This window comes from Mus caroli, unplaced genomic scaffold (genome assembly GCF_978045245.1).
Source record: "Mus caroli unplaced genomic scaffold, Mus_caroli_1 scaffold_5, whole genome shotgun sequence".
Lineage (NCBI taxonomy): Eukaryota > Metazoa > Chordata > Mammalia > Rodentia > Muridae > Mus > Mus caroli.
In genome coordinates this window covers 122168013-122189824 of record NW_028227260.1, presented here as the reverse complement: position 1 = coordinate 122189824, position 21812 = coordinate 122168013, and the positions used below count along the sequence as shown (strand labels likewise).

Sequence of the window (21812 nt, the reverse complement as noted above, 5' to 3'; positions counted from 1 at the left end):
TCAAGGAACTAAGTTCAAAGTGGAGAAAAAGCTAAATTCCCATCCCTGGCTTCCTGGCTAGTTTACCTCACTTGGATTGAGAGCATGTAAAATAACAGTTTATTCAAATTCACTGATGAAAGTCTCTAAATAATAACTATTTCATGAATTACATGAAATATATCAAAGTTGTTATCATATAGAATTTAACATTACGCTCTTGCTCTCTTCCTCTCTTGCCCCCTTGTTCCCCCTTCTCCTTCCATTCCCTTCTCCCCTCTCTCCACATGGCCATGGCTGGCCTCTACTTCTCTACTCTCTTTTTCTCTCTGCCTTTCTCTGTCTTTACTGCCCTCTTAACTCCCCTCCCCAAAACCTGAATAAACTCTATTCCATGGTAAAAAAAAAAAAAAAAAAAAAAAAAAAAAAAAAAAAAAAAAAAGAAGAAGAGGAAGAAGAAGAAGAAGAAGAAGAAGAAGAAGAAGAAGAAGAAGAAGAAGAAGAAGAAGAAGAAGAAGAAGAAGAAGAATTTAACATTACAACTTCTTGCACTTGTTAAAGCTAGATAATTATCCTAGTGAAAAAAAAATTAAATTCTAACAAAACTAGATTGTTCTGCAGTGTCCCCATAATGTATACTAGTAGCCTTTTCTTTCTTAATAGTTAAACTTTTCTTTGCTTCCACTAGTGGGTCTTACTGATCTCTGGGGCCCATGAAAATTAAGATGTTTCTTTTAGTTCTTGGATGGTATTATAATGGAGCAAGTTTAGCTTCCTCAGCAGCAAGCAAATTTGTGGAGATGCAACATCTAAAGACCACTTTAACCTATAAACTTAAAAGCCAAAAAAAAAAAAAAAGCAAACAAAGGAAAGAGCATTTTTGAGAAGAAGTTCTATTTCTAAATATATAGGATTTTCAGGGAAAGAAAACTAAGAAGGAAACAAAGAAGGGGGGAAAGGGTTTCATTACGTCTTCTTCTTCTTCTTTTTCTTCTTCTTCAAGAGTGTCATCCCATCAGGAACAGCCATCAGGAATCCACCTCCTGCAAAAGTGCAAAATTGAAATGCTATTAGGAAGAAATCTTGGCTTTAAAGAGTACAATATTCATAACGGCCCTCCTTTGTCCAAATATATAAAAAAGATATACATATTTATAATTTTAGTTATTTAAACAAAGCAACATCAACCTATATAAAGTGTCCTTTAACTTTCTTACTGAACAATATAATCAAGATAATTTTTGATAATAAACAAAAATGACAAAAGAAATATTTTTAAGTGTTAACCTATCATGATAACAATTTTGTTAATTTGTATAAAGGCCTAACAGATTATTTTGTCTGTAAAGCAAGTTATTGTTGATGGGGTTGGGGGTTGTTAGGAGACTGGTTTCTTTTGCTTACCTTCTGGAATCAGTGAGGTTGTCCTCCAAACTCAGCTGGCATACAAATTTTCTTGCATTTATAGCAGACTTTGCGCCATGAAAAATTCATAGACTTACACCGTGGGCAGACCCAGTTCATCTGAGTGCGTGAGCTGGGCTGGGATCCTGAAGCTGCTTCTGCTTGTGGCTTCTTGTCCTTCTTCGGCAGCTGAGGTTGCTGTTTCTTCGGGCTTTCTCTCACAGCTTGGCTCCAACTCTCCCACACAGGGATTGGAGGGGCCTCTTCCACATCTTCTTCCTTGATTTGACATCTACGGGAGTACAAGGAAGCTGGACCTGATGCCTGGGGACGATTGTCACCCTGGCTATGGAGTTGACCTTGCTCAGGAAGGTGTAGTTCCTGGAGATTCTGAAGATCTACATCGTTGTCATATGCGTCTTCCTTCTCTGCCACCTCCTCTTCCTCTTCTTCTTGATCATCTTCTGCTGTATCTGTTGTTTCTTCTGATGCTGCTTCTGATGTTACTGCTGATGTTGCTTCTGATTCTTCATTTTCTCCTTCATTGTCATTTTCAGTGTCCACTAGAGTAGCCCTATACTGAACTCCTTGGTGATCTTGCTCCTGAAGGTGGCTTCTGTTGTCTCCCAAGGTATTTGTCCCCTGGTACTTCCCTGAGTTTCCCTCCTGGCTGGTGTCTCTGATGTTTCCTGCAGGTACAGCAAGCTGGGTGACCGAAGGACCTTCAGTAGTATACCTGTAGCTTCTCTGGTCGCACACACTAGCTGGGTTCTGGGAGCATGGTACAGCAAAAGGACCAGAAGGATATGCAGGAGGTATCGGAACTGAAGCTACAACACCTGCTTCTGTTTCCATGACTACTGAAGGTGAGAAAGGCATTAAGAATGGAGATCCCGTTAGGAATGGTGGATGTGCTGGGAGCTGATATGGCACTGGAACTGGCACAGTTGGTTGCATGGCCAGGGGCCAGGAACTTGTGCTTCTTGGCATGTAAAAGACATTTGTTGCAGCTGCCATTTGTGCCTCCAAATACCGTCTGTCGTATGCCCCCACTGTACCCATAACTCTCGCATGATCTGGACTCAGGGGTACCACTGAAGCCCCAAGCTGTTGGCTTTGAATGTCATGAACCAGAGGAGCCATCTGGACTGATCTTTCAACATGGTGCAGCCTCCAGCGCAACAGATCACACTCCCTCATCGCCTGATGTAGAGCGGCTTGAGTAGAAATCAGTTGGGTGACTGCCTCCTCTCGCTGTTGACGGAGCTGCCACAACTCTGAGACTGAGGCCCTGGGAGCCGAGGGGAGCTGCCCGAATGCATCCTGTGACAACCCAACCATATAAGCCTGCTGCTCACGCTGCCTTGCAGCTATTCGCACACCCAGTGCCAGGGCACTCCAGGTACAGGCCCTTTTTAGAGAACGTGGCACCTGAGGATCTATCAAAATGGCGCGAAGTTGGTCTTCTATCTCATTCCAGGGCCGCATGCGGAAAGCCATGTAAAATTCAGGCCCACCTCCATTCATGAGGATTTCATTGTTAATAAATCTAATTACTTCAGTGTGGCAAAAGCCAGTGGAGTGGTCGCCCAAGTCCATCGCCGTGATCAACGTGGCCTAGTCACCCTAGCATGCCTGACTGAATTCCGCCACTGTCTCTCAATGGTCACAGATAGCTGCTGTGCTGCCAGTCCTGTTCCCCTCTTCCCACTGGCTCAGTCCTAAAACAGTTTCTTGCCCAATCTCACAAAAGAACAAAGTTGATCCTCTCACCACCTCAGCCTCCTCCAGACGACACCCGGGACCTCCGGCGGTCGAAGACCGTAATGGCCACAAAATGGCAACTGTAACAGATAAACGGTCAACTCAGAACATTACGTCACCAGCTTAAACGTCATAGAGAGCGCGCCGCTTGGCCTAGCGCCACCTACAGATAGCGGTGGTAGGGACAGCAATGAGCCACAAGCCAAGGGCTTGGTTAACACGAGCTTGGGAAAGAAAATAACCGAGATGACACAAAGAATTCATAGCCACACATTAGAATTGAATGTGAATGCATAAGGGCTGCTCATAGTTCAACTCTGACTCTCCAGCTGTTTATTATCGTTTAGGTTTTGCTGTTATGAGTCCAGTGATAGAGAGCTTGACCTGGATTAGGGAGCGGAAGGTTCTGGGTTTCATCAGAAGTGCAATAACAATAGTCGATATGAAGTATTCTTTTAAACTAGCCTAGGTGACTGACATCTGCAATCCCAGCATTCTGGAGGTGTAAGCAGAAAGGGTAGCTTGAGCTATAGAGTGAGACTTTATGTCAAAAAAAAAAATCACAGGGATAATTATAGTTTGGGAATGAAGTAAGCCAATTTCAGGACAGACACTTTTTTCTGTTTTTTTTTTTTTTTCCTGACAGACACTTTTTTCTGTTTTTTCTTTTTTTCCTCTCAGCCTCCCATATACCTCTCAGCCTCCTATCTCTTTCAAATTCATGACCTCTTTTACCATGCATACATATAGACTCAGGTTTGAGACTGCTTTATGCTACTAATATTAGTGTTGTTCTTTCTTAAAGAAATACGAAAATTTTCTTTTCATATAAAACCATACTGACTTAATTGTTGAAAACTAAGAATTTTAATATTTTATTATTTTCTTAACATCATTCCTCCAAGTGTATGAAATTAATGTATCACTGAATTATATTGTGTTAGAATGTTTGCTTTTTAAAACTGTTTGAATTTCTGAGTTTCATTTAAAAAGTTACTTCTTTGAATTTTGGCTTGGGATTAGAATAGAATTTCAAATAACTTTTGAAATAGCCCTAAATATATTTCTCACATTTTATACTATCTGTTTATATGAAGTGGTAGTGTCAGCATTGATGGTTATAAAATACAAATAGTAATTAACTCGGAAAGTGTTGAGGATGCTCTATATTCTGTAGTATCAACTATTCAGCCAAGATTTAATTCTTCATGTAAAAATAATCAAGTACATTCATTTCATTGTCATGTAAATTTGCTTTCATCTTTAATAAATGATCAATTTATATGTCTACCAGTGACTTGTTTTTAAAATACATTTCTTTATGATTTAGTATCAGTAGATGTTTGATTTTTATATATCTATTTTACAGATCTATCCACCTGGGTTGTGAAAGAATTCTTGGGGGAAAATGAGTTGGTAACAGAAAAAGTTCAAGAAACTCTGCTCTAGATAGTCTTTTAACATACTATATGCTCCAAAGGACTTAGGGAGTCCCACAAGTGTGGCTTTGGTGTTGCAGTCCACCAGCATCTCTCTCCATCACTCTGCCTGCAGTTTGCCTTGGGAGATATTCCAAACATTCCTGGCATTTCTTTTGGAGAAAACATATTTCAACTACACTTTCACTCTCACAGTTTCACACCTAACCTCTTCATTGTTTCCTATGGAGACCTTACCTTTGCACATATTGCCTGGCCTCCCATGGTTTCTTTTGAAGTATGGGTAGAGGCCTCTGTGTTCCTCAAGCACTGAATTTTGTATACTTGCCAAACCACTCTCCCATGGGTGAGGCCATGATCCTTGTCAACATAGTCACTAACCTTTCAACTACAGCCACAGCGGCCTCTGAGTGCTTAGGGCATAAGAAAGGAAGCAGGATGGGAGAGATGAGGGGGAAGAGAAATTACTAAAACAAGTTTTGTTTGAGAAATGCTAGAATGAAACCTAATTCTATGTAAACTAATATATTTTTATTTTTTTAAAAAAATAAAGATGTAAATAAACATGAATAAAATAAGGAGGTTAGATCCAGACATGGATTTTTAAAAACAACTTAGGTAAGATATTCAGCAAGGACATACAGATTCTAAAAATGATAGAAATCTTAGAAGCAAAAGCCCAATGAAACAAAAACCTCAGTGGAAATATCGCCAGCAAAATATACCAAGTGGAAAAAACTACAAGGGGATGAAAAAAGTGAAGATCTATTAGATTGAGACAGCAATCTAAGTAAAAAGAAAAGAAGAACTCAGACATGACCACAAATTTGAATAAATCTTAGACACAATTATGACAGCAAATTTACAATCCTTTGGTATAAAAGGAATAACCAATATACAAATTTTAAAAGACAGAAAAATTACTCAAGGATAACTTGGCATGATAGCTCAATGGGTAAAGTACATGCTGGCAAGCCTGAAAAGGTGAGTCTAATCACTGGGACCACACGGGAGAAGGAGACATCTGAGTCCTGAAAGTTGTCCTTTACCTCTACAGGAATGGCACATACATGCCCATATACACATATGTATACACACAAAAATAAATAAGTAAATATATAAAGTCACTTTAGAAAGGAAAATTACTCAAAGAAATAATAGAAACTTTCCCAAATATTAGGGAAAGCATAGGTATCCCACTACAGGAGGCATTCAAAACCCCAAATGGACATGATTAGAAAAGACTGTCTCCATATATTATAGTTTTTTAAAGGACATTAAAGTGTTTTGAAAATAAAAACTATAAAACATGAGGACCTGCGCTGAGATTTTCAATATCCATGTTAAATCCAGGCATGATAGCACACAGGCCTATAACCCGAGGGCTAGCAAGCCATATCACTGAGTTCCAGGATCAGTGAGAGACGCTGTCTCAGAAACCTTGAAAGGAGCCAGCAAGATGGTTCAGCATACACAGCAATGTGCTGCCAAGCCTGATGGCATAAATTTTATCTCCAGGACCCACATGGTAAAAGGAGAGAACAAAATGCTACAAATTGTCTTGTGACCTCTTTACACATGCCATGGCACATGTGTGCCTGTGAGCATGTTGTACACACACAGATAGTGGTAGGTAGATAGGTAGGTAGGTACATAGATAGTTAGATAGATAGATAGATAGATAGATAGATAGATAGATAGATAGATAGATAGATAGATAGATAGATAGATAGATAGATGGGCAGAAAGATAGACAAACTATAGGGAGTGAATAAAGTCCTAAGTGAATATGCATTGTTTCACATGGGCTTAGCCATATCATGGACCAAGGCCTCAGTCCTTTGGGAGTGGAAACAGTATATACAGAAAATGTCCAACAAAGTTCACACACACACACACACACACACACACACACACACATTTATAGCCTGAAGAGTGCTCCCTTACAGAGATTTATCCTGCTAAGATTAGCTAAACATGCCTCCCTGTTTAGTTGTATGTAATCACCTAACCTCTCCATTCAATTGTATGTAATAAGTGCACTGAACATCCAGGGTGCTGTGGCTTCTCCATCTAATAGCCCAGAACACCCAATATCAGCTTTCCTGTGTATGTGTTTCTGTCATTTCTTTTAAGTATATCAATTTTTTTATTCCCTTCATTACCCCTGCTCAGAGTTCAAGGAACCGAGCCATATAAGGATGCACCAATAAAAAATGCCTGAAAAGAGCTTTTAGGTGCAGAGCAATCTAGAATGACACCGACTCTATCTCTGGCTCTCACATGTACACAGAAATATGTAATGCACTCTATATACACAAGAAAATATAAAAATTAAAACTCCAAAACAGTGATTAAAACTGTTAAAGAAAATTACAAAAATGGAATGACCCCAAATATTCATATATCGCATAACTTTATATTTTCAAGCCTTTTGTTTGCCAAAATATGGAAACTGAAAGGATAGATTATAAGGTATGCCGATTAACACAGTTGGATAATCCACATTTATTGTTTTTCTTTTAACTATTACAGCACTAGAACTTTCAAACAGTAATACTGACATAAGGACATATATATACATCAATAAGATAGAATTCAAGGTCCCAAGATAAACTCACTCATCTATAGTGAATTGAATTTTTTTGACATGGGTACCAAAAGAATTCAATGCAAAAGGAACAATATTCAGTTCTAAAGTAACTGGGTATCTACACCTGAATGAAAGAAGATTCAGCATCAACTTCAGTCCACATACAAAAACTGCTTTGTTTTGTTGTTGCTTCTGCTTAGGTGGGGCTCTTATTTCAATTACTTTTCTAAACAAGCTTGCTCCAATTTCTCTTTTATCTGGCCACTAAAATATGTTTCATTAGCAACTGTGTGTTGACAAAAGTTTCATAAACATGTGGACCTTCAAAGGAATTTTTAAGACTCCCGTACTCTAAGCCAGGCAATGATGACACACATCTTTAATCCCAGCACTTGGAAGACAGAGGTAGGCAGATCTCTGTGAGTTCAAGGCTAGGCTGCTCTACAGAGTGAGTTCCAAAACAAACAGGGGTACACAGAGAAATCCTGTCTTGAAAAACAAAACAAAAACAACAATGAAAAGATTTGCCTACTCTGAAAATCATGTCTATTTGGGACCACTCATTTGATGATTGCCCACTGTTTTAATTACTTTTCTAGTGCTGTGACCAAGGCAACATTTGAAATAAAGAATTTAAATTGGACTTACTGTTTCAAACAGTTAGAGTCCATTATGAGAGAACAAAGACATGGCAGCAGGCACAGCTGAGAGCTCACATCTTGACCCACCACCGCTATGCTGACAGGCAACATTGGAAATAGCATGAATCTTTTGAATCCTCAAGCTATTTCCAGGAATAAATCTCCTCTAACAAGACTATACCTCCTAATATTTGCGAAACAGTTCTACAAACTGGGAACCAAGAATTCAAGCATGGACGCCTATATCTTTACTTTTACTTCCTGTTTCTTGGAACATTAGAGTCAAGAGTAGCTTAGCTCAGACCTTCACTGAGTGTGTGTACAGTATAGGACATGTGTGTGGCCTTTTCTGCTACATGCTTTAAAATCTATCTCCTAGAGGACACTCCCTCAATCTTGACAATGCTCTGAGTTGGACAGGAAATGTACAGACAATATTTTTAATAGTCTTCCAGGGACCTAGCAGACATATATAACAAATAACTATGATTCTTTGAAACTAAGGTCCATCTTGTTGCATCTGACAACATATGCCAGAATCACAGGCTGCTATCATCATAGATGTTGCCTACGCATTTGGTGTTGGTGAAGAGGAGAATAAGCATCCAATTTAAAACCTCAGAGAGATTATTTACTGCACTACAGCCCATTTTTCCTCTTTATCCACCTTCAATCCCCAACTGCTGAGTTTTTTTTTTTTTTTTAACATGGTTCCAGACTTATACAAAGATCAGTTCTGGTCATTTTTGCCAGCTCTATTATGGAGGGATGGAACCCTGGAATTCTTAATCTTGATATTTTTTATATGAAGGGAGGTCTCATTCCTCAAACAGTTAATATCACAAATAAGCACAGTTTAACATCCTTTTCAGCTATTGTTTGTCCTATCTTTTTTTCTTTCTTTTTAAAATTGATTATTTTATTTGTTTGCATTTCATATGTTATCCCCCTTCCTGTTTTCCCCTCCAGAAACCCCCTATCACATCCCTCTCCGCCTCTATGAGGGTGCTCCCTCTCCTGCCTCAGCGTTCTAGTATTCCCCCTACACTGGGTCACAGACCATATGTTTGTCCTATCTTAACCACTATCTCGGCTAGGAAATCTTTCATGACCATTATGTAATCAATAATGTAATTAGTAGTTTATAATTTTATTTTATATTAATATATGTGCATGTGATACACACATATAGACACAAAGACACAACTTGTGGTATTCTCTCATGGGTGTGTGGGAATGTATGCATATTTGTGTATAAGTCTATGGGGGCCAGAAATTGGCATCAGGTATCTTAGGCAATTACTGCCCAACTTAATTTTTGAGCCAAGGTTTCTTGCTGAACCTGGAGCTCACTAATGTGACTAGAAGTTCTGGCCAGTGAGCCCAGAAGATCACTCTGTCTTTGTACTCCCACAAGCACTGAGGTTCCAGATGAGTCGCATCCCCAGATTTTACATGGGGCCTAGGGATCCAAATGTAGGTATTCATATAGACACAGAAGACACTTGACCTTACGGTGTCTCTCTGGACCCATACTCCGGACCTATAATTAGGGTTTTTTGTTGGTTGGTTGGTTTGGTTTGGTTTGGTTGTTTGGTTTTTGCTTTTATTGTTCTATTTCACCAAGTAATCTTAGTTTTTTCAGACTAGAAATTGGTATTATTTCTTTTTAGTCCTGCCACCTAAAAGGATTAGTTTCATGCAACAAAAGTACAAGAGAAATCAGGAAAAGGAAAGAAAGGGCATAAAACAAAGATATCTGTAATCCTACTTAAAAGCCAGACCCAAATATAAAGGCAAATCCAAGTCATGGCTTCAAACCAGATCAAAGTAAAGTTTAAATGATACCCATGTTTCTTAAAGAAGAACAAGAGCAATAAAAGCAAATTACCATATGCAAATTGGTGACATTTTTTGATAAAGTAATTTCTTATGTTGTTATTGTTGAGTTTTATCACAATTTTAAACTGTTTCTAAATTAAGGCAATAATATTTTGATAAATGGCAACGAGATTTAAATTTTTTAACCTACAAAAGATATCATACACTTTCCTCTCAAGATAGAAATCAGTCAATCCAAAACTGAGCTGGAAATGTCTACCATGCTAGTTAGCAATCATAGTGCCAGAAGAAGGGAGTCTGCAAGCTGCTGGGGAAGAAAGGACATCAATGGTCGTAACCATATGGGAATGCTATGAACTCCATACTAGCCTGCTAGGCACGATGTGCCAACTCATGGGCTAGACAGATGGCTCAGGGATTCAGACAGGTACTGCACTTACAGGAGACTGGAGTTCTGTTCACGGAAGCCATGGCAGGTTGTTCACAATTTCCTGTAACCCCTGGCTCCAGGGGCCCTCTGTGAGCACCTGCACTGTTTGCAAATATACCCACACAGACACACACACATACATAAGTTAAAAAAAAGAAAAATATAAACTTGCAAAGAGAAGATGTGCAAACGTGACATCACTGATGGGAAAAACCAAACGTTCTCCACATGAATGTGAGGCTTCCTCCATAGGATATTCCTGCCTGACGCCACAAACTCAGTGAAAGCAGGGAGCTTTCTCCCATTGTTTGGGGGAATTTCCATGGCACCAAACTGCTCTCTAACATTTAGGTTTGTATCCATTGGCAAATGCCACTTTCAACCTTAGTCAGAGAAGCCTCTCTGCAGTGAATGATGATGCATACGGAGACTCACAGCTGCTCAACGTGCTGAGTATAAGTGGCAGTTGAACACTGAGCCCTAAACAGAAGAGTTGTACCACCTTCTTCTGAGGCTATGGGAATATCATGAAAAGGAAGTAGGAAAAAAAATGTCATAAAACCAAAGATGGGGAGAAGGGCTTTGTGAGACGCTATCTATATTCTGAGCATAACATAGCCATTGGAATCAGTATCTCTCAGCAACTCTGGTTGCCTCTACTGTGCCTGTGAAAGACTGGGACTGTCATCTGTAAAGCAGGGACTAGGGAGGGGCTCATGGGGACCTACGCCTCCCTGATTAACTATTGGTTACCGGCAAATGCTGGGGCAGTCATTGTTGTCAGTTATGTTTCCATAGGTAAGTGCACCAGGCTCCAATTGACAATTCCAAACCACAGTCACTCAAGATAGCTCTGACTAAACCACATGGATAACAAAACAAAGAAAAGGCATAAATGTTAGAAAGAAACATAAAGAGGTGGGTAGAGGGAAACGGAGTAAGAGTAACTAGAATGCATTATACACGTGTGTAAAAGTGTCTAAAGACAAATCTAATTAAAACTATTTTAAATAGAATGTGACTTTTAAAATTTTTTAAGCGTAAAATATTTTTGGCCTTTGAGATCCTTGTGGAACCAATTTCCACTGTGTTGAAACAGGAAGGTGCTATATAATGACCTAGAAAAATGGAGCTTAAAAAGCAAATTCACTAAAATTGATCTTGATAAAACTATGATGGTATAAAAAAGTACTAGCACCCTTCACTTTGCAGGTGAGCAAGTTCGCAAAGTGTGAATGTATGTTTACAAGAAAGTAGAACAATTCAATTGTATAAATTGATCAGTCTGAGAAACCACATTAAAAACATAACTTATTTGTACATGATTTTCAGTAAGTTCACATACTTTCAATTTTACTAAAGCTTCTGTCACCGGGCCTTCAAAACAACTTTAAATGATAATCATTAGTGATAAAGAAAGGGAAATAACATTTTAAAGTTCATCACATTAGCATGTAGCTACCCTGGTGCAGATTTAATCTCCCAGCCAAAAAAAGAAAATGCTACATTGAATCAAGAGAAGGCATATATAGTAAATATAAGCTACTTATGCTGAGTTTGGGGGAATGGGTTTCATGGTGCCTTTGGGGAAATTTACTCTTTTTACTACATACGCTTTCTTTTCTCGTACGTTGCACCATAGTGACCTTTTCAATATAACAGCCAAGCCTATGCCAGTGAAGGAGATGGAGCTTAGCAGTTCCTCTCAGAAATACCAGAAAGATGCTCCCTGACTTTCTTTTTTCATATAAGCAAACTACATGGCTGGTCGCTGCTGGTGGCAGGATGTCACATTATAAGCAAACAAAATTTGCAATCAATTTCAGCTGACCACTTTGACAGCATGAATCATTATTATTGTGAATGTGGTTTTAAAAAAATAGCTGTAGAGAGTAAAGCAGACATGCATTTCATTTTTTCTGTATTTTTATTTCTTCTCTCCTTCCTAGATATTCAGTATCTCTATAACATCATCACTCAAATGTTTTCATTGAATCTACTCATGAATGTAAGCCTTTCTTTACCAACTGCTAACACAAGCATGCTCTCACACACAGGGTATTATGTCTGCTTATATCCCAAGGCATCCTAGAAGAGTTAAGGAGACTGGGACTCTGGGACATTAAGCTCTAGCCAACTGACTGACAGGGGTGCCACCTCATTCTTTTCAAAGTTAAGACTGACTAGAGCTTTGATGAATCCAGACAGCACAGTGAACTCATTACCCATCACCCCAATAAACATAAGCTCACTCACATATGCCCTAAAGGGCAGACAGATTTCAATCTTAAAAGGGCAGCACAATAAAAAAAGCAACTTTCAGTTCTGCTCTTTCTGCCCAAAGGCATACTCAGAACCCTCTACTCTCACCAGAGGTGCTTCTGCTCTCAAGTGCCAGATGTCATCTCTCTCTCTGAAACGTACCTTTTCTCATTTGACCTTATTGACTTACAAGTGCATAAACATGTTTGATATTTTTCCTGCTTGTCATAATAATAAGTAGGATTTCAGGATGGTTTACTCAGTGGTAATGATGCAAAAAAGACATCATTTGATCATCAAAATAAGTCAGTGAACTAAAGGTATACTTATCCTATTTTATAGATCGAGATACCGGGGGCTAGTGAACTTTAAGTAATGTGTTCATTGTACATCTAGGTATGCTGAAGCTAGATTTTGTGAATGTTTTTTATCCTTTTCTCTAAAATCTGTTTAATGTTTGTAATACAACTAAAATTATCTGTCCTTCCTTCTCCTTCTTTCCTCAGAAATAACACAAGTTGAAACAAACCTTCCCATATATATTTTTATAAATATGCATTTGTCTAAAAGCAATATGTAATGTTAAGACTATAGTGAATAGTAGTACTTCTAGTACTTCTCACTTCGCATAGATATTGTTATGTTAAAACTGGTGAGTTATTTCAGTCTTTTTTTCTTTTTTAAATTAATTCTTAAAAATTTACATATGACCTATCTTGAAGACTAAAGTGTGGACACTGTGCACCTTCTTAGAATTGGGAACAAAACACCCAGGGAAGGAGTTACAGAGACAAAGTTCATAGCTGTGATGAAAGGATGGACCATTTAGAGACTGCTGTATCCAGGGATCCGTCCCATAATCAGCTTCTAAACGCTGACACCATTGCATACACTAGCAAGATTTTGCTGAAAGGACCCAAATATAGCTGTCTCTTGTGAGATGATGCCGGGGCCTAGCAAACACAGGAGTGGATGTTCACAGTCAGCTATTGGATGTATCACAGGGCTCCCAATGGAGAAGCTAGAGAAAGTACCCAAGGAGCTAAAGGGATCTGCAACCCTATTGTTGGAACAACATGATGTACTAACCAGAACCCCGGAGCTCTTGTCTCTAGCTGCATATGTATGGAAAGATGGCCTAGTCGGCCATCAATGGAAAGAGAGGCCCATTGGACTTGCAAACTTTATATGCCCCAATATAGGGGAATGCCAGGGCCAAAAGAATGGGAATGGGTGGGTAGGGAAGTGGGGGGCGCTATGGGGGACTTTTGGGATAGCATTGGAAATGTAATTGAGGAAAATATGTAATAAAAATCAAAAAAAAAAACTGGTGAGTTATTTCAGTCTTTTTTTCTTTTTTAAATTAATTCTTAAAAATTTACATATGACCTATCTTGATCATATTATTTCCCCTCCCCCAACACTTCCCCACCTCCTGACCTACATAACTTCATATCCTCAATCTCAAAACATAAAACAAATGTCAAAACAAATAAAAATAAATAATAAATAGTAAGACAAAAAATACCAAAAAAAATCAGTTTTTTCCAATGGAGCAACACTAGGTATATAAAACATATTCCAGAGCAGACCCTATGCCCAAGGATAGTTGGCCAATATAAAAAGAGATTGTATATTTCATTCATTGTAACTACTGTTTAAGACTTTATTCTTTAAATACACATTTGGGCTATTAACAGATTTTTTTTTACAATTAGCCATGGTTGCAATTAATAATATTGTACATATATATATGAATAGTATATATAATTAAAATTAGGTTTCCATGTCTATATGTTTTATCTATGTAAATTTGCAATTTATAAATTACTAAGTTGTTTGCACAATGATCTTACAAGGTTACACTTCATTCTCATTACCAATACAGTTTCTATACTCTCCAAAGACACTGAAGATGACCATATTCCAAATCACAGCAAGTTTATGACAAGTGATACTTCAAAAAGACAATATAACATGATGACGGTTCCTGCCAGAGGAAGAAGTGCATACCTGCAATCTCAGTACTCAGAGAGAGGAGGCTAGTGCGTTTGAGGTGAGATTTTCTTTTTTCAAAAAGAGATAGTTGCGGGCGTTTAAATGAAAGGGTCCCCATATGCTCATATATTTGAATGCTTGATCCCCAATTGGTAGAGCTATGTTGGATTTGGAGGTGGGGCCATGTTGGAGGAGCTGTGTCACTGAGAGCCAATTTTGAGGTCTCAAAAGTCTAGGTCATTCCCATTTAGCTCTCTCTGTCTTCTACTTGAGGACGAGAATGTGAGATCTCAGCTACTGCTACAGTACCATGGTTGCCTGCCTGCCTGCCTGCCTGCCTGTCTGCCTGCCTGCTGCAGTGCTCCATCCCATGATGGTAATGGAATCACCATCTAGAATCATGAGCCTCAAGTTAAATTTGTGTTTCTATGAATTGCCTTGGTCATGGTGTTTTGTCCCAGCAGTAGGAAAGTAACTAAGATAATAGTAGTTCCTAAGCCTAAATGACCATTCAGATAACCCAGTGGCCTAATAGACTACCGAGTTTTCAGACCTGGCCTCAGCTCTACTCAGTAAGATACTTGAAAATGACATCACAAAGGTTCACCCAGTGATACTACCATTGATACAGGTGTATCAGTTACCCTTGCACTAAGCCAAGCTATATTCTGATGATATGTTATGCTAGGTTTTTCCCAGGTCTGTCCATTAGACTCATAGACTACACATTACAAAGTTTCTAGGCAGCTACATCACAAAAGACAAGTCTCTCTCCTTCAATAATTGTTAATCACTCATGTCTCCTTGGGTAGAATAAAGCTTTGAAGCCTAGTGATAATATAATTATTTTAGGCCACTCAATAAAGTGTATGGTAATTTGTTACAGCAATAGTAAAATTCAAACAAACTAGGTCCTTGCTGCAAAGAAACTGATCTCAATGCAGCTTGTCACCATTTCATGACCCAAAATTTCGGTTCACATCTCACCACTTCCACAGAACTTAAGTGGTTCTAGATGAGCCAAGGTTTTGTACACATGTTTTGTACACAACCTCAGAAAACTAAGACCGCAATCTAGGGCTGGCTACAGAGGTGTAAATGTGTGATCACACTTGGTTTTACATTTACTGGTGCATCGCTTGAGGTCTTTTTAATTCAATAAAAGGGGCCTATTTTCACTGGATGCTACAAGTTACATAGTTAAGTACCACCATCATCCTGTTTCCTTCTCTATGCTGAGCAGCAGTCTACCTATCAATTTTTTTATTTCAGTCTTTCTTTTTTCCTTTCTTCTTTTCTTCTTTTATTTATTTTTGAGGGAATCGGGCAGGAGATGTCGAGACTGGTGCAAGTGGCCTCAAGGTCCCTCGAAATAGTGGTTCTTCCTTCTGCCCCAACCTGCTAAGTGCCAGGATTAGTGGAGCACATCATTACCTCTAGTATCTTTATATTTAATAATTTCATATGCCCTATTGCTGTTTTCTGACAGTAGCTTATTCTACCTTGATCAATTCCCTTAATTCCAAATCTCAGGACAAAGGAGGTAGAAGCCCTCTCATTTTTATAGTGAGTGGCTTATTCTTTGTCCAAACTGCTGACTCTCTGACTGGCAACATCTGCATTACTGAGATTGCTGCTCAAAGACTGCTCCGTGATGCCTTTCTAATGCTTGCCTTTACAGAGAATAACCGGTAGTTCCTTTCACAAAAGAAGGCAAAAATAATTATCTCTCCTAAGCCCGCCCACTGAACGCAGAACACTAGTATCTGAGGACATTGAGAAGTTTAGAAGAAAAAGGAGTCAAACTAACCTGGCTTTTCAAAAAAAAATCTGTATGTATGCATGTGTGTGTGTGTGTGTGTGTAAGTACAGACAAACAAGTGCCATATTGTGGATGTATATGTCAGAATCCTTGTCTTTAATCTTGTTTTAAGATAGGGTCTGTTATTCACTGTTGCATATGCCAGGCTAGTAAGATCAGTGATTTCCAAGGAATTTCATATCTCTGCCTCACGTCTCACAATAGAAATACTGGAATTACAGGTGCACACTATCATATCAAGCTTTCATACTTGTGTGTGTGTTTGTGTGTGTGTGTGTGTGTGTGTGTGTGTGTGTGTGTGTGTGTGTGTGTGTGTTCTGAGAATTCAAGCTCATATCCCCACCAGGCTTGTGCACAGAGCCATCAATCCAGCGCACACACCGAGATTTAAAAGTTAAATTACTTTATTGGAGGACTACTACCTTGTTTATGGTTCATGAGAACCTCTAAGATGTTGTAGGAAAATTTCATAAACTTATTTGACAAAAATAGCTGCCCCTGTTTTATCTAGTGACCTTGAAGAACTAATATTCTACACCCCCCAAAAGTTGAAGAAGTATCCTACTAAACAAGCAAAGTGCTTATCAAACTGTGATCTTTAGTTTATCTCCTTTTATATTGAAATTTACAATCATACAAGCCAGGACACATGGAGGCAGATTTTCTTTATCTCTGTAATTCTTCCCCTGCTCTGCCTTTTGGTTCACATATGCAAACTCTGCAGAGAACAGTCATTTCAAGTAGGTATTCAAGTCTAACCTTCCTGGGTAGGATAAGGTAACAATGATAGCAAACATTTATCAACTACTATATGCTAAAAATAATTAGTATTTTGTTTGATACCACAATACTCAGTGCAAATCTACATTGCAATGCAAAGAATTTTAATTCTTGAAGGAGGTAAATCTTCATGGGCAAAGTTGACAACAAACTCAGTATTTTTAATTTGCCATGGGGTAATAACATTTCTAGCAGCACATTTGCAAATACCAGAGAATTATAGAATTACTTTTTTGTGCATAAAACAAATGAGCAAACCAAATTTATTCTCCTAAATCAATACCAAACTACTGATAGTGTAATTGTAAACTTGTTGAAGATAAATTGAAACATCTGGCCCTTTTAAAATTCAAATGGATATCAATGAATGACCACTGATACTGCTGTTAAAGAAAACAAAGATTTGTTCTGCAAGCTGAACATTAATTATTCAAGTAATCTCCAAAATAAATGCTAAAGGAAGTATGATGTCAGTCTCTGAAATTATTCTTAGATCATAAAATATTTCTTTAAGTGCATATAGAGGATATTTAAGGGAATATTAACTACTCAAAGGAGCATACACTTGAATTATGGCTTTTTTCTTTTTTATATATAATAATAATCATAATAATAATAAAAATAATAATAATAGCCCAGAATTCAGGAAGCCAAGGCAATTGGGTCTCAAGTTTGAACATAGCATAGACTACATACAAATTCAAATTCACCCTGAGTTGCACAAAAACCTAACTTCCCTCCCAAATAATAATGTGACAGCTTTTATTCCCACAGTCAGTGTCTTTTGTAACCCAAATCCTTTCAAGCATCTCTAGCATATTGATACTGTAGGATTTCTATTAGTGATAATCACCAAGTTTTACCAGTCTTTGAATTTGACACACCAATGCCCTATTATCTTCAATTAGAAACCATACTAAGGGTTTCTAGGCATTCCTGGAGAGTGACTATATATACTAAGAGCACAATTCACTGCCCTGTGGTTCTTTCTTTTACTTTCACTGGCCCTCTTCACTTCCCTTACTTGTCTTTAATGTTTTATTTATTATACTTAATAATATTTTTATACAATGTATTTTGATTATTTTTCCTAATGTGAATTACCCAACAAAGGGGAGTGAGAACCGCTAGAGACCATATCCAAAGGTTAGGTATGGCCCTCAGTTGAGGGATGGGGCCACCGATTCATCTCAAAATTATTAACCCAGAATTGCTCCTGTCTAAAGGAAATGCAGGGACAAAGAGTGGAGCAGAGACTGAAGGAAAGGCCATCCAGAGACTGCCCCACCTGGGGATCCATCACATATGCAGACACCAAACTCAGACACTATTGCTGATGCCAAGAAGTGCTTGCTGACAGGGGCCTGGTATGGCTGTCTTCTGAGACGTTCTACTAACACCTGAGCAATACAGATGTGGTTGCTCACAGCCAACCATAGGACTGAGCACGGGGACCCCAATGGAGGAATTAGGGGAAGGACTGAAGGAGCTGAGAGAAGTTGCAACCCCATAGGAAGAATACCAACCAACCAGAACCCCCAGAGCTCCCAGGCACTAAACCACCAACCAAAGAATACACATGGAGGGACCCATGGCTCCAGCTGCATATGTAGCAGAGGATGGCCTTATCTGGCATCAATGAGAGGGGAGGCTCTTGGTCCTGTGGAGGCTCTCAATGCCACAGTCTAGGTAAATGCTAGGGTGGTGAGGTGGGTGGGTGGGGGAGTTCCCTCATAGAAGCAATGGGGAGGGGCTTAGGATAGGGGGTTTGTGGAAGACAAACTAGGAAGGAGGATAACACTGGAAATGTAAATAGAGAAAATAACCAATAAAAAAGAGAGAAAATGACTATAAGATAGGGTTATAGGCAAGCCTATAAGGCATTTTTAAAATTAGTGATTGATGTGGGAGGGCCTAGACCATTATAAGTGGGGACACACCTGGGTTGGTGGTCCTGAGTTCTATAAGAAAGCAGGCTGAGTTCCTTTGTGATTGGGTTACCTCACTCAGGATGATGCCCTCCAGGTCCATCCATTTGGCTAGGAATTTCATAAATTCATTCTTTTTAATAGCTGAGTAGTACTCCATTGTGTAAATGTACCACATTTTCTGTATCCATTCCTCTGTTGAGGGACATCTGGGTTCTTTCCAGCTTCTGGCTATTATAAATAAGGCTGCTATGAACATAGTGGAGCATGTGTCCTTCTTACCAGTTGGGACATCTGGATATATGACCAGGAGAGGTATTGTGGGTTCCTCCGGTTTGTACTCACTGATAAGTGGATATTAGCCCAGAAACTTAGGATACCCAAGATATAAGATACAATTTGCTAAACACATGAAACTCAAGAACAAAGACCAAAGTGTGGACACTTTGCCCCTTCTTAGAATTGGGAGCAAAACACCCATGGAAGGAGTTACAGAGACAAAGTTTGGAGCTGAGAAGAAAGGATGAACCATCTAGAGACTGCCATATCCGGGGGTCCATCCCATAATCAGCTTCCAAACGCTGACACCATTGCATACACTAACAAGATTTTGCTGAAAGGACCCAGATATAGCTGTCTTTTGTGAGACTATGCCGGGGCCTAGCAAACACAGAAGTGGATGCTCACAGTCAGCTATTGGATGGACCACAGGGCCCCCAATGTAGGAGCTAGAGAAAGTACCCAAGGAGCCAAAGGGATCTGCAACCCTATAGGTGGAACAACAATATGAACTAACCAGTACCCCGGAGCTCTTGACTATAGCTGTCTAGGTATCAAAAGATGGCCTAGTTGGCCATCAATGGAAAGAGAGGCCCATTGGACTTGCAAACTTTATATGCCCCAGTACAGGGGAACGCCAGGGCCAAAAAGTGGGAGTGGGTGGGTAGGGGAGTGGGGAGGAGGGTATGGGGGACTTTTGGGATAGCATTGGAAATGTAAATGAGGAAAATACCTAATAAAAATATTTTTTAAAAAAAGGAAGCAGGTTGAGCAAGCCATGATAAGCAGGCTAGTAAGAAGCATTCCTCCATGGCCTCTGCATCAGCTCCTGTCTCCAGATTCCTGCCCTGTTTGAGTTCCTGTCTGACTTCCATCAATGATGGACTCTGATATGTAAACCAAATAAACTCTCCTTCCCAGCCTGATTTTGGTTATGCTGTTTCTTCACAGCAACAGGAACCCTAACTAGGTCACCTGCCCAACTCCTGCTCTTTTCCTCTCTTAAAATTAGAGAAAGAAAGATAACAACAACAAAACAAAATCCCAAAGGCAAAACCTAACAAAACAAAAAGTATACCTACACACAAAAGTATGGAGTCCTCTGTGTGTTGGGCAACTGTTCCTGAGCATAGGGCCTGCCCTGGAGTGTGATTCACATAACGGGTGTCACTCCATTAGAGAAAACTGATTTTCCTCTCCCATCAGGTATCAATTACAGCTTCTTGGTCTGCAGTGGAACTTTGTCCATGTCTTCTACTCCATGTTGGGATTTGTGTCTGTCTTGAACTTTTGTTGGTCACAGGTATGCTCTCACAGTTTCCGTAAGTTCAGATGATAACCTCTCCCACACAAATCCCTATGCTTCAAGTAAATTCTTCAGTGCCAGGAAAGGGTTACATCTAGTTGAGTTAGAGGCCAAAGAGGTCTCATATATTCTCCCAAACACTACAAGCTATGGCCAAGACTTACCTGACTGACAGTGATGCCCTTTTGTTAAAAACACCACTTACACGTGTCATCAAACATAGATAAGTCAAGCTAGTACACAGCTAAAAGATACACCTCTACAGATGGAAATTTACAGTGCTTGAAGGTACTATACATATGAGCAGAGGGAAAAAGTAATCACCCATCTCACCCAGCTATGAACCCTGTGACCTACAACAGTGACTGTCTGTAAGATACACTTGTACAATAGTGGCACGAATGTAATAGGAGTAACAAACCAAATTTTTATTGGATTTTATGCCCACTGCATGAAATGGAATCCATGCCTGACATTGCTAAACTAGCTAAGAACCTGAGACTAGGCAGGCCATGGGCCCTAGGGGGAAACCTACTACTATTGTGCTATTAAAGTAACATAGACATAAAAGGGCTCCAAATAATATATTGGGATAACCATAGTTAAGTGCCTCAGTCAACCTTGATAAGAGAAGCTTCCTTTTCCAGTTAATGGTAATTAACATAGAAACACACATCTGGACACTGTGCAGAGAGTAAGAAACTTTGGAACACTCAGCCCTAAATGGGATATCTATATGAAACCTCTCCACTTTCTTAACTTGACAACATGGCATCAGCCATGTCCCACAATCCCCTACTTGAGCATCTTCTGACATCTTACCCAGCCTCCAGAGTATCTCCCTAATTATTAAGCACTAAAGTTTAAAGATGTCAGATCTGCCTTGGGCTGTGATGAGAAGGGACATACTCCTTAGACTCTATTGTCTCTTTCCATGAAAGAAAGAAATGTAAGGTGAAAGAAAGGAAATGGAAGCCTCAGAAGCCACTGGGTCTCACAGATAAATGATCAAGGAGACAAACTGGAGAGATTATGTTTTCCTTAAATATGATGTTCTGACCTTTCTGTAAACCATGTATCCCTATAGTAGTCTGTGAAACTTACATTCCAGAGTTAGAATAATATTCTTTTTTAACATATAAAACATCCACATTTTATTATGTGCTATACTACAACACATCTTACAATCATACCTTAAGCTAGCCTAAAGCAACTTTTTAAAAATTTTTTTAATTAGGTATTTTCTTCATTTACATTTCCAATGCTATCCCAAAAGTCCCCCATACCCCCCCCCCGCGCTCTGCTCCCCTACCCACCCACTCCCACTTCTTGGCCCTGGCATTCC

The 21812-nt window shown here is 39.2% G+C and overlaps 1 protein-coding gene across 1 annotated transcript; it reads right to left on the bottom strand.

Moving 5' to 3' along the window:
* Window positions 1-938: 938 nt before the first annotated feature.
* LOC147004793 (testis-expressed protein 13D-like) lies at window positions 939-3194 on the bottom strand. Its single transcript, XM_085837762.1, has 2 exons — window positions 1384-3194; window positions 939-1022 (listed from the first exon to the last, which is right to left on the bottom strand). The coding sequence occupies exon 1, from the start codon at window positions 2980-2982 to the stop codon at window positions 1393-1395; it is 1590 nt and encodes a 529-aa protein (XP_085693888.1). The 5' UTR covers window positions 2983-3194; the 3' UTR covers window positions 939-1022; window positions 1384-1392.
* Between the last annotated feature and the right edge of the window lie 18618 nt (window positions 3195-21812).